General features: G+C 40.8%; 1 protein-coding gene across 1 annotated transcript in view; it reads right to left on the minus strand.

Moving 5' to 3' along the window:
- The window catches only part of LOC122806349 (mucin-3A-like), a 239,655-nt gene extending 227,349 nt beyond the window's left edge, over window positions 1–12,306 (minus strand). Inside the window, exon 1 of the mRNA XM_044076687.1 lies at window positions 12,109–12,306. Within this exon, the coding sequence (XP_043932622.1) occupies window positions 12,109–12,196 (88 nt within the window). The 5' untranslated portion in view covers window positions 12,197–12,306. The remainder of the gene's footprint in view (window positions 1–12,108) is intronic.
- Between the last annotated feature and the right edge of the window lie 739 nt (window positions 12,307–13,045).

The raw sequence follows: 13,045 nt of genomic DNA on the forward strand, positions 1-13,045 counted from the left end.
CTAGAGCAAACCTAAATACAAAATCAACAAATTACTGAAAGTAAAGAAAAGAATGAATAAAGCATGTAAACTTTTTCCAACCCAATACAGCAAGGCTAAGGTCAACTCCATCCAAAAAGAACTCAGTAAAACATTCAAAAAAAAGAAACTTACTTGAGGTAAAACTTGCCACTGGAATGGGTGACAATAATAATGCCTTTTGAATTCACATCCAGAAAATGAAGGGGGGGAGGGGGCACAAAAATGTTGTGGGTTGGAATAAAGTGGTATTAGTATACCACACCTAACAAGTGCAACTAATGCACTAGTATGTGAATTTGGAGCAAAGCATAATAGTGTAATCCCAATCTACAGAAAAGAATCATCGTGGAACTTATTGAGGAAGAGTTCAGAAACCTCCTCCCCATGACTTAATCATATAGTTTTGTCAGAAATAGGCCTTGTATTTCTTTGACAGTGATACCTGGATGAAGATTTATCTGTCCACGCATTCTCTCCTGACTTCGCTAAATCATTCAGAACTATACCTTTAGACACCATTAATAGGCAACAACTAAAAGTTGACATAATAGTAAAAGACCTGGAATTCTTTGTAGACATTGACCTTTCAGTTGATATCCATCACCATCCACAAATTTAGTGAAGTTACCCTACTGATCATTTCTGGGATTAGCAGCCATGTCAGGGAGTTAACTGTCCACTGTGTACAGCTGTTATCACATCAAAGGAAAAATACTAGGCAAGCAGTCACAAGAATTATAAGATGTCTAGCAATCTATGCCTTTAAGTAGGCACCCTTAAAAGTTGTGCCTTCATTTTCAAGAGCTTAATAGTGTTCATCTCCCAAGCTGAAAAAGGCTGTATATGACAACCCTCATGTAAATGTGGTTCTACCCATCCAGTCATTAAGACTAGCCTTGAAGGTAGCCAGAGTAGTACATTGTTTTAACCTACAGTGGTAACTTATTTCATAAGGCATGGATACAGTGAGTTAGGAACTTATCCCTCCAGTAAGTATTGTTTATTTGTTGGTATAGATTTAAGTCCCTAGTGTGCGTGTTTGTAGAGCTATTCATTTTTTGGTTGAAGTGGGAGGTCAAGCAGAATTTGGTCTTTCATGGCTCAAAAAGCAAGAGACAGGTCACCTTGGAGCAGCCCATATACTACTGAACATATGTAGAGTTGTGTTAATCTTTTGGGATAGTTGAGGGATTTAAGACCTTTCATTTTCTTCCTTAAAATGTTGGGGCTTCTCCGGGTGAGCAGTATACTTGGATTTGTACATACCAAAGGGTATTCTATGATGGGCCTGATAAGGGATATTTGCAGTGACTTCTCTGAATACTGAAGATATTCCTTTGGGAAATTAACTAGGAGAGATAGAATGATTTTCAGATTGGGGCAGAAATGTGACTGAATGACAGAAAGGTGTTCACATAAGCACCCAGGCCTCTTATGACCATATCTGTCTATCTGTCTATCTATCTATCTATCTATCTATCTATCTATCTATCTATCTATCTGTCAGAAGAGTACCATTTGTTATATTTATGAGGTGGGATCAGCTTTGTTTGACAGACACTACTACACTATACTTTTTTAGATTTACCTTGAGACCATTTTTGGTAGAAAAAAGTGTATCCATATTCCAGTCCTTACTGGAGCTGTTTAATATCAATGAATGAGCAGATAACAGTCATCAGCAAACGTGGTCAATCACACTTCTAGGATATTGGCTTAAACGTTTGAAAAATAAATGCCAAACATATGAGGGCCCGGCTCCTATCCCTGTGGTAACCCACTAATAATAATTTTACTTTCAGAGGAGGCACCAGGAATTTTTTTACTGCTTGGTGTCTTTTGTATAGCTAGCTTGAAATTCAGCAGACTATGTAGGGGATTACATTGTCTGACTAATTTTTTACTAATACTTGCATGAGGGAGATATCATATAAAAAGCTTTGGTCAGGTTAAGATAAGCAGTCCACAGCCTCTGTAACATTTTCAAAGAACTTTACTATGTTCTGGATACAGAACCTGCCCGTCAGAAAACCAGACTGATTGAGTTCTAGATCAGTTAAGTTGCCTATGTCTGCGCAAATGAGTTCTGCTATGATATGTTTCATGGCTTTGCATATAAGGCAGGCAAGGTTGATGGGCCTACAATTATATGGGTCTGTAGTGGAGTCTCAACAGTTGTTATCCAGGCATCAGACACCCCTGTAGATAGTGTAAGTAGAGGCTTGGATAGTGCACTTGGCACTAATGATAATATAGTTCCATATGTTGTCTGGTTCTGTCAAAGTACTACGTTTAACATTTGAAAGATGACTTCAGAGGAAACTTCATTGAAAAGCATAGCGGAGGAAACAATGCAGGCAGGTGGGATAGTAAAGCTACTGACAAATTTGTTTGTTAACATGTTAGTTGTATCTTTGGGATCAGAATGCATGATATTATTAAAGATTATTTCAGTGTACTGCTGGACATTATTCCTTAATTTCCTGTAATAACAGAGGAAATGTTTGTAGCTTCCTTTGGTATCTGTAGTGAACTTAAGCTTTACTCTACTTTACATTTCCTGGTAGTCTCTTAAGTGCCTAGCTGGCTTGTTTCCGTGTGGTGTTTGGGAAGGGGGTGCAGATTTCTTACAGCTATTTACTATTTTCTTTCTTTTGTTACACAATTTATTAAGAGATGCTTATTTCTAAATGTATCACTGTATTTAGGGAAGATGGATACTACTGACTTTTTTACACTTCTGTTTATGTCCTGATAATATTCAGAGGTAAATGTACCCATAGCTGGCCTTAGGCATAGGCCAACCGGCGCCTAGGGCTGCTGCCTAGGGGGGCTTTTCTTCCATTTATTTGGTGTAGGTAGACCAGGATGGGGCACCAAAGTGGTGTGTGGGGGGGCTTGAGGAGCCCCTCTTTGCCTAGGGCACCAGTTGACCTAAGGCCTCTCCTGAATGTACCACACCTCTTAGCTGGGTCACTGTGAAAGAAATTGTTGGGAGTTTGATGTTCATCTTCTACAAGCTGAAGTAGGGTTTCCCTAGAAAGCTCCCTAAAAATATTTTAATTTGGTAGTGGAGTGGTACCACTAGGCCTGGTAGAGAAGATGACTGTTTTGTGGTGTGAATGGATGAGGAAGTGTGTGTGTGTGTGTGTGTGTGTGTGTGTGTGTGTGTGTGTGTGTGTGTGTGTGTGTGTGCGTGCGTGTGTGTGTGTGTGTGTGTGCGTGTGTGTGCGTGTGTGTGCGTGTGTGTGTAGGGGGTAGATTCAGTGAACTAGGTTTGTAAGGAGCAGGGCAAGGCTATTATAGCCACTAGTAGGTAGTTCTATCATTTTCTCCAGTGTATCATTATTAACAAGTTCTAGTAAACACCGAGCACATTCATTTTTATAGGCACAAACCTTCTACTCTCTTGCCCACAAAAATCTAATAAGCAACTTGTTTAAATTGGACTGAATCCTAATGTAGGAGTCGAACTCTGCAACTATGTACAAACAAAATCGCTGCACTTGATGCTTTTCTACTTTTGCAGTTAGAATCCTTCTCTTCGGCCTCCTTTTCTTCCGACTGTTTTAATACAATTGACATCACCCTCTATCATTTCCCTTAGCACTTATTTTTAGCTCTCAGTTTCTATAATGGGGATATACTAACATGTAAGACAAAGCAGTAATAAACCATCTCTGCAAGTAGTACATTCTGTTCCAACATACACAACTTGACACCCTGTTACCTGTAGTATTGTACTGCTGAACCTTGTCAATTGTTGTACAAAGCTGAAATACTGCACTTTGACTGCACTGCAAATACGATTAACTATGTAATTTGCTGTGCTTTTGTCAAAAGGCCAGGAATGAAAATGGTCCCAGTACCAGGCTACCCACTCAGTCAACAGCCACAGTATGTAATTAAATAAACAAAATACAATAAACTAAAATGTAATCAATGTGTGGGTAACAGAACTGAATATGAGCAAGTTACTTCAGCAACTAGTGCTCCCTGGCTGAGTCAAAAAAAAAAAAAAAAAATCTAAGCCGGTTTCCTACCTTTCCTGTAACTAGTGTAGTCCACATTCAGATTTGCTGTTCCCAGGACTGTATTTAAGCTTCTGAGCCACCCCAAGCTTTCTGTGTTGGAGGGAAGCCTTCTAGCTTATCAGTGGGAGTGGTAAGCACTAAGTAACCTATCTACCACATAAGGAGTGGTTTTGGCCCAGAAATTGTAGTCATTGGCCGTTTGGGCAGTTTTTCCATCTCTCTCAAATTTCTGATTTAAAAGCCCGCATTTGCACTTGTTTCCCCCCTTTCCTGTAACTAGTTTAGTCAAGATACAGATTCTTAGTTTTAACACTTGAATTTGCTTATTCGTGATCAGCACTTGTTCAGAACTTGTTGTAAGCACTAAATAAGCTACTAATTACTATAGCACTCAACCTTCCTCATCACCTAGAGGAAAACAGTTTTGGTACTTACTTTCCTCACTTGCTTAGAGAAAAACAGCTCTTGTACTCACTTTCCTCATTTATCTAGAGGAAAATAGTTTTTTATTCAGGCATGTCCAAGGGTCAGCTCCCAGTGTTCTCTCCTGTCTATCTGATGAATCTGGGCATCGTGAGGCAATGTAGAAATTGCCTCATGTACACAGACAGCCCTCTCCTCCTACCACCCAACACTACAACCTGTGAGAGATGCACTTACTAGTCAAACTGGAGGTAAAGCTCTCTCCAACTAAGACTGAACTTGACAGTCAAGAGGAGAAGGTAAACACTTGCACCACGCCACATTCATCACATAGTCTCACTAAATCTACACCACCAAAATCCACACATAGAAACACAAAACTATTCGCAGAGGCTCTCAATAATAATCTGCTCAAGCAACAGAGACTTCCAAAGCAGAAATGCAAGTAACCTCCACCCCCCCCAACACAAACCAAATGACACATAGCCCGCAGACTCAGTGTGCCACTCAACCACAGCCAATAAGGCAAAACAATGTACCCAACACACTAGTCATAGGTAACTCTATAGTCAGGCACACTGATGTCCCACTCACCAGGCTAAACAAGGAGAAGGTTACTGTCAGCTGCCTGTCGAGTGTCAGGATCCACCACATAACCCACTCACTCAGGTCACTCCACAAGTACAAATATGACTCTGTCATTGTCCATGTTGGTGTGAATGACCTGAGACGTACCTCCCTGGACTACATGAAAAGAGACATGGAAGAGCTCTCCGATCTTGTAGCCCAGGCAGGTATGACCCTAGCCCTGAGTAGCATTCTGCCATCACCCAGAATGATGCTGCAGTACAAGGACAAAATGATTGACTTCAGCAATTGGCTAAGCTTCTGGTGTCATTCTAAAGGGATCCAGTATCTGTCTGACTGGGATGACATGGTCAACAGACCATGATGCTTTGCCAGAGATGGCCTGCACCTGTCATGCCTGGGATTCCGGATACTGGCTAAGGTTCTTGCCGCCCCTATAGTGCCTTTTTTAGGCAAGGTTCAAATGACAAATTCACCACCATAACAGGAACAGGCAAGCAAAAACTGAGGGTGATGCTACTCAATGCTAGAAGTCTAAATCTCAAAATGCACTCACTCGAGGCACTCCTTAAAATGGAGAACATTGATATCTGTGCAGTGACTGAGACCTGGTTCAAGGCTTCAGAGAGCACCCCTGCACTACCAGGCTATAACTCATACCACACTTTTCAGCCATCTAACCTGGACCGGGACACCAAAGGCAGAGGTGTGTCCATATTCATTAAGTATATCCACACCTCCAGGCTAGTTGCTCAGCATAATGCAGCCGAGGTTATCCAAGTGCAACTAACTCTGGGAAAAACTTCAATCCAAATTGTATCTTGCTACAAATCCCTTACCATGCCCCAGGATTCCCACTCCTCTTATCTTGATGTACTGGAAAATGTTAGGGTTCAACCAAACACCCTAATAATGGGTGATTTCAACTACCCCACCATTAACTGGGAAAACTACTCATGTACCAACTCCTTTGCTCAAAACTTTCTGGAATTCATAAACTCCAATGCCCTGGATCAACTTATCCACACCCCCACCAGGGGCAACAATATCCTAGATCTAGTCATTACCAACATGAGTGACCGGTGTTCCACACCTGAAGTCAATGCCTCATTGGTCCAATCCGACCATAAGCTAATTACCCTAGATATCCACATCCTGCCCCCACCCCCCATTAAGGAAATCATGGTAAAAATTTCTCCAAAGCCAACTTCATGCTTCTTAAGACAGAAGTGGTGAACTTCATGACACCCATGAAGATGGACAATACAGTTACGACTACTGAATCCTACACAACTGCACTTTATAAGCACTTACACGAGTGCATGGATCATGCTATCCCAAACAGAACCAAGATGCTATCCTCCAAAAAAAGGAAGCCAATCTGGTGGTCCTCTGCCATAAACAAACTGTACAACAGAAGGAAGAAACTGTTGCAAAAGAGAGTAAAATCCCATGAGTGGAGGAGCTCCCTGGTCAGCCTCAGTAAGAAGCTGCGATCCCTGATAAATTCCTCTAAAGCTCGTTACGAAAACAAAATCGCCACTGATTCTAAAGACAACCACAAAGCATTCTATAGCTATGTCAAGAATCTCAATGGCAACACTCAGATCTGCTCTGAGTTACAGCACAATGGCACTAAATATACAGACCCAACTGATATTGCCAACATCCTGGCAGATAGATTCAGTGCTAACTTTACCCCCCTCTCACCCCCTAAAGAGTCCATCTCTATACCGGAAGAATGCAAAGTTCCTGTAATCACGGCTGCACAGGTAAAAAACACACTCTCCAAAGCCAAGAACACATCATCCATGGGACCAGACAATATCCCAGGCTGCGTTCTACATGAACTACAGAACGAACTGGCACACCACCTACGTACCATGTTCAATAATAGCCTCACCTCAGGCTTTGTGCCTGCTGAATGGAGCACAGCGGCGGTTATCCTACTCCACAAGGGGGAGCCACCATGGACCCTGGGAACTACCGCCCCATTAGCCTGACGAGCCTGGTCTGCAAGGCCATGGAACGTATCATCATGGAACTTATAAACAAAGACATTGGTAATCTCTAAACTCTGGACCCTACCCAGTTCGGGTTTGTAAAAGGCAGATTATGTCTCCTAAACCTGATAGACTTCTTTGAAGCAGTCACCAAAGCCATAGATGACGGTAAGGTGGTTCACACAGCCTATCTAGATCTTGCCAAGACTTTCGACACCATCCTCCACTCTAGAATTATAGATAAACTCACTAAACTAGGTATAAATCCCTATGTCACAAGGTGGGTTGCCAACTGGCTCACTGACAGAACCCACACTGTGAAAGTAGCAGACTCCAAATCTGACTCCAGACCAGTGACAAGTGGAGTACCACAGGGTTCAGTCCTGGGTCCTCTCCTGTTTGGTATCTACTTCTCTGAAGTACAGGCTAACACAGAAGGTTTTTGGCTAACGAAGTTCGCATATGACTGCAAACTAGGAGCCATAAACGAAACTCCTAATGATGTGGACATCCTGCAAAAGGGCCTCACTGAGACAGATGCCTGGAGTCAAAGCCATGGCCTCAAGCTCAATGCCAAAAGGTGCATTGTCATCCCCTTAGGTAAAAACTCTGTACCCATGAACTACAACATAGGCAGTAGTATACTTAACACCAAAAGTGTGATGAGACCTTGGGACACAGTTGAACAGTAGTCTCTCCTTTGATAATCACATCGCCACACTAGCCAGGAAATCCTTCTATGTGGCATACCTCATCACAAAAGGTTTCTCATCCAGAAAAAAAGAGGTCATTGTTCCCCTCTATTCATCACTCATTAGACCCATTAGAGTGTACAATGCCCCTTTTGGTATGTACATCACAAGACATCTACAACAACTGGAAAGGCCGCAGAAATAACTCACAAAGAGGATTACTGGCCTCAAACAGATGCCCTACGCAGACCGTCTCAAAAAACTCCAGCTTTACTCCGTCACATATCGCCTACTCAGAGGTGATCTCTGCCTAACATACAAAGTTGTGTCAAACCCAGAGCTGTTGGACATGCTCCACCTAAAGAAATCCCAATTCCTCTGAGCTACACGCTCTAGGGACCTAAACCTTATCACCACAATAAACAGAACATGCCGGAGGGATAGATTCCTGTCCCAGAGACTTCCCATACTCTGGAATAAACTACCTATACATATCAAATAAAGCTCCTCATTAGCACTCTTTAATAAAAATCTTGATGATTGGATGGGAAATAGGAAATTCACCCCAGGAATCACTTTTGTGGCTCTGCTTGACAGTGGCACAGGAAAATAATTTTCTTGGGTGGCAAAAGCCAGGGTACCATTTTGGCTGGGCTTGTATAGGCCCCAGAACCGATAGCCTAGTACCTACCTATGAACCTATGAACCTATGAGCCTGGTAAACAAATGCAGATAAAATAAATACAAAAAGTCCTCTCACAATAAGGTATTTGGGTTTATCTTTAAACCTCCAATAGTTTTAAGTCAGGGAGTCATGCCTTGGTGGAATTGCTCTATTTTCTTTTGGTTTTGGCTGCTTTTATTGAGCAATTTACTTTCCTGTTCATTTTGGCTGTTGGTTTCAATAGTTTTAAGGTAATTTCAAGATCTCTGGGGGACATTGATCAGTACCAGTTATATAATACTGCATGCTGTTTTGTAACCTACTCCATTGTTATCAGTTATACTTGGACAATGTACAGACATTCCTCACAAAGAGAACTGAAAGGCTTCAAAAGCTTGTCTTATAGCCAAAGATAAGTCAGTCTCTCTCTCTTCTCTGTATATTATCACCTTCCTACAGGAGAACTATTCATGTCATAGAAAATATTAATGGTCCCCTTACTATATGAAAGTCTCTACCTAGAGTATTGCCCTGGTGACCTGAACACAAAAGGGCAAAGAAACTCTCTACCTAGATTATTGCCCTGGTGACCTGAACACAAAAGGGCACCTTGCTTCAGTTAAAATTAATATACTGTGAAATGTGACATGTTAATTTCTCACTGACTTCCTTACCTATTGAAAATATTTCCCACTCAGTTAAATAAACACATCAAACCCTATTACCTTCATGAAGGAAATGGCTGACTCCAGAGTTCTAGTATAGGATCTGGGGCATTAAGCTCCTGGAGTTCTTCACCAGACCTGTGAAGTTAAGAGAACACCGAACAGCTGGTAACTACTTAACAGCTAAACAAAATATCATCAGCTTTGTTTATTAGATCCTTAGGATGTTGTGAACATAAAGAAATAGGAAATGGATGCAACACCAAAATACACAAAAATAGCAAACCAAAGAGATTTAAAATATCAAGCTTTATTTTTCTGAAGTTATATGTGTGTATGTTATTTATGGCTTTGTGCTCCAGCCGAGAATCGAACGGGAGAACCTCTTGCTGTGAGGCGACAATGCTAACCGCTACACCATACACACGTTTACTCATTTAAAATATTAATTTCAGGCAGGCATTGTTAATGAATGTCCTCTGTAGTCAAAGTAAAAATGGAGTATCATATTACACGAGTTGCAGTTTCATACAAAAATAGGCAGCTCTTGCATGATATTTGCTTGATAACAGAAGGTGATAATAAACTTATTTAGTGTACTCATTAAGTGCAATAAATCTTAATTCCATAGCATGCCTACCTCCCCCTTACTCTTTCTTTACCTTCCCCATGCACCTTGGAATGACTGTGTGGATTCCCTCTGCACTATCTAGTCTGGTCATTATTCCATGGGCCAACAACCCTTTCTACAAAGAAGTTCTTTCAGATATCCAAGGAGTAGTAAGTCCCTGTAATTGGCCATCTATGCTTTTTCCTTCTCTCCACTTTGTCCTTCCTGTTCATGGTAACCCTTCTGCATCTCTTGGCCATTACCTTGTGCACCAGTAGGCTGTCTCCAGTCTCTCTTCTGGTCTCAGATGAGAAGGCCTAAGCTACTCTAGTCTTTGGTAATACCCATTCCCTCTTCACCCATGACACATCATGGTGGGTTTACTCCAGATTCCCTGCAGCAGCCTGACACCCCTTTCCTTGTAAGGCCACCAAAACAACACACAGTACTCAAGTTGTGGCCTACCCCAGGGCTGTAAAAGTGGCTACATTACTACTTTGCTTTGGAAGTCTGTCCCTCTGAGGATATATGCCAGCATTATGGTTTCTACTGCCACTGTCTTTAACTCTGCTCCTGGTGATATAAGCCAGGTGTGACAAACCCCTAACTGATACTTCACCCCAGAGATATTGTAGAGGTATTGTATCCCAAGTGCAGTATTTGTTGTCTATTTTGAGCCTCAACTGCCACCTTTCTGCCTCTTTGATCAGTATTTCCAAATCTTTCACTAGATTAATTTCTGATTCTCCATGGCTACACCTGTCCAAATGTCATTGGTAAATAAGCTGATCCTGCTCTCATCTCTCTCAGCTATGCCTGAAACAAACACTGTTTTCCATCAGGTAAGTCTAAGGCAAATAATAAAGAGCATTGGACATAGGGCAGACTCATTCAGTTGTCCAATAGTCACTTTCTTAATGCCTGGTCTTGTTCTTCTCATCTCCTCCCATTCAGCCACACAGTAGCCAATTCTTTATCCTTGTTTCTACCTCTAACCCCTCCAGTTAACCTGTCAGCATCTTTATGGGGCCAAATCAAAGGCTTGCTGAAGCGAATGTAGAGCACATCTGCTGGCACTGCCCTATTACGCTTATCTGTAACTCGGTTATAAAATTGAATCATAACTGACTTGAGAACTCCTGCTGACCATGAACATATGCTGGTTGTTGTCCTGAAGATCTTTAACTACAAATCCTATCAATCATATCAGCATTCTTATTAAAATTCCTTCCATAACTTTCATCTGCTTCCATTTTAGGATTTTTTCTACAACCCCCCCCCCCCCTCCACACACACACACACACACACACACACACACACACACACACACACTTTGTACAACAGTAGCAAAGTGCTAGCTTTCCAACCTTTAGCACTTCTGTACTATCAAGTGACCTGTTAAAATTTTCTGTTGGGCTATGTGGGAGGGAGGTTGTTGCCTGCATACTGGCCATATTTCTGTGAGCTTTAAGAGGCAGTTCATTGTATTCCTGTGCTTTAACTGCACTAAGGACATACAGGTCCCTCTCTGTTATGTTCCTGTTTATCCTGGAAAGTGCAATTCTCCTCAATCTCCCCCCTCCCTCCCTCCATCCCTCACAGCATGGCACTCTCCCCTTATTTTAGTGAAGACTGAAGCAGTTTTTTTATTCAGTACCTCTGTTTTGTTCAGCTGGCCTGCTTCTGTTTTCCTTTTTGATTCCTTATGCTAACTCCCTTTTTAACTTTTTGCCTTTGATTATGATCTCACCATCTTTGTTCCCTTTTCATCTCTTGTAATCTGGACATCCATAACCCATTCTGCAGTTGTTAAAGTCATGCCCAGAATGATGTTCTTTGTGATACATGTGTTGTTGTATTACAGTCATACAGATACACACAGGCAGCAAAACCACAAGTAGGTGCATTTAGTAGTTATGCCTAAATGAATCATGTTATGCGTGCTTCTCCAAAAAAAAAGTGATGACAAAGCTGTATAGCATTTGGTTCTTATTTTTACATAAAACAGAAATCATTAAAACTATTTGAATTCACCCTTTCAAAACATCCACAGTGCAATTTACTTCAGTTGTCCAACTTAAATATACAGAATGACTGCTTTATATTTACACTCATTTTGCTTTTAACTTCTAACTTCATACACACATTTACACACAGACACTCAGATATGCACACATGCACATACACACACACACACACACACACACACACACACACACACACACACACACACACACACACACACACACACACGTCCTTTCGTATTGAAAACATGTAGAAATCAATTCTCATGTTTCTTTGTTAAATTTTAGCAGTAAGTAGACATTAAAATAGCAATATTATAACACAGTCAAATCACACTATAAAACTGAAATAAAAAGAGAAAATTCTGTATTAATGTGCCTTACCTGTTGAAAAGACAGACAAAAAGATAAGAAAGGGCAGTAAACAGAGCAACCAAATGTTACTTCCATTGTAGTACATATTGTTTTCCATTCTGGGACAGATACCGCATCGTGTGTTATACAACGAACAGGACAAATACGACTATATAAAATATGTTTGGGCTGTGAGCTTTGTTGGTAGACCCCAGCCATCTGATTTCCTGACAATACCACCCAATTCCTAAGCTATTGTTGCTGCTGCCTGAACTTCCAAGATATCCTGTTTGTTTTCACCAACAAAAGAGAAATTTTAGTGAGGGGAGCAGTGTTTCCTGCAGACTAAATTCCTCTAGTGCTTAAGGAAACTACCTCAATGCATTACTTAAAAATAGAAAGCAATTATACACTGTTAAATACAGTGTGTTTTTTCCAACATAAGAGGGTTTTGATATGGAGATCAATGTCGGTCTCTATCACAGCTGCCATGTCTTTCCATATCTCATGTTTTATTAGACCAGATCATTGTTGTTTACTGTTTCATCTTTTAAATTCATCATTTAATTTCTTACCACACAACAGGAGTCCAAATGATAAAATAATGTTCTATGCCAATAAAGCCTTTCTGTTTTTTGAGCATGCAATTGTTTTACAAAATATCAAGAACCCATGTTGTACACTTAGTTACTTAAATGTTGAAAAGTTCCAGTATGATTTGCAGGTGCCACTTTAATTTTATTACTTTATTTATGATTGTCCCATTTTTTCCAAAATGTCTTGTACCATTTATATTTACAAAAAAATGTACACATCCAGTATTTATTGTATTTCTGATTTATACTTCAGACTCACAAAAATCCTCATGTCACACATCTGTTATGGACATTTTCTGTAATCTAAGTGTAAAACTTGTGAAAGACAATCAGTTTTAGGAGCATGGGCTGCTATACTGGCTCTCCTATAG

Source organism: Protopterus annectens, chromosome 7.part0 (assembly GCF_019279795.1).
Source record: "Protopterus annectens isolate FY-2018-M chromosome 7.part0, PAN1.0, whole genome shotgun sequence".
NCBI classification, from domain to species: domain Eukaryota; kingdom Metazoa; phylum Chordata; order Ceratodontiformes; family Protopteridae; genus Protopterus; species Protopterus annectens.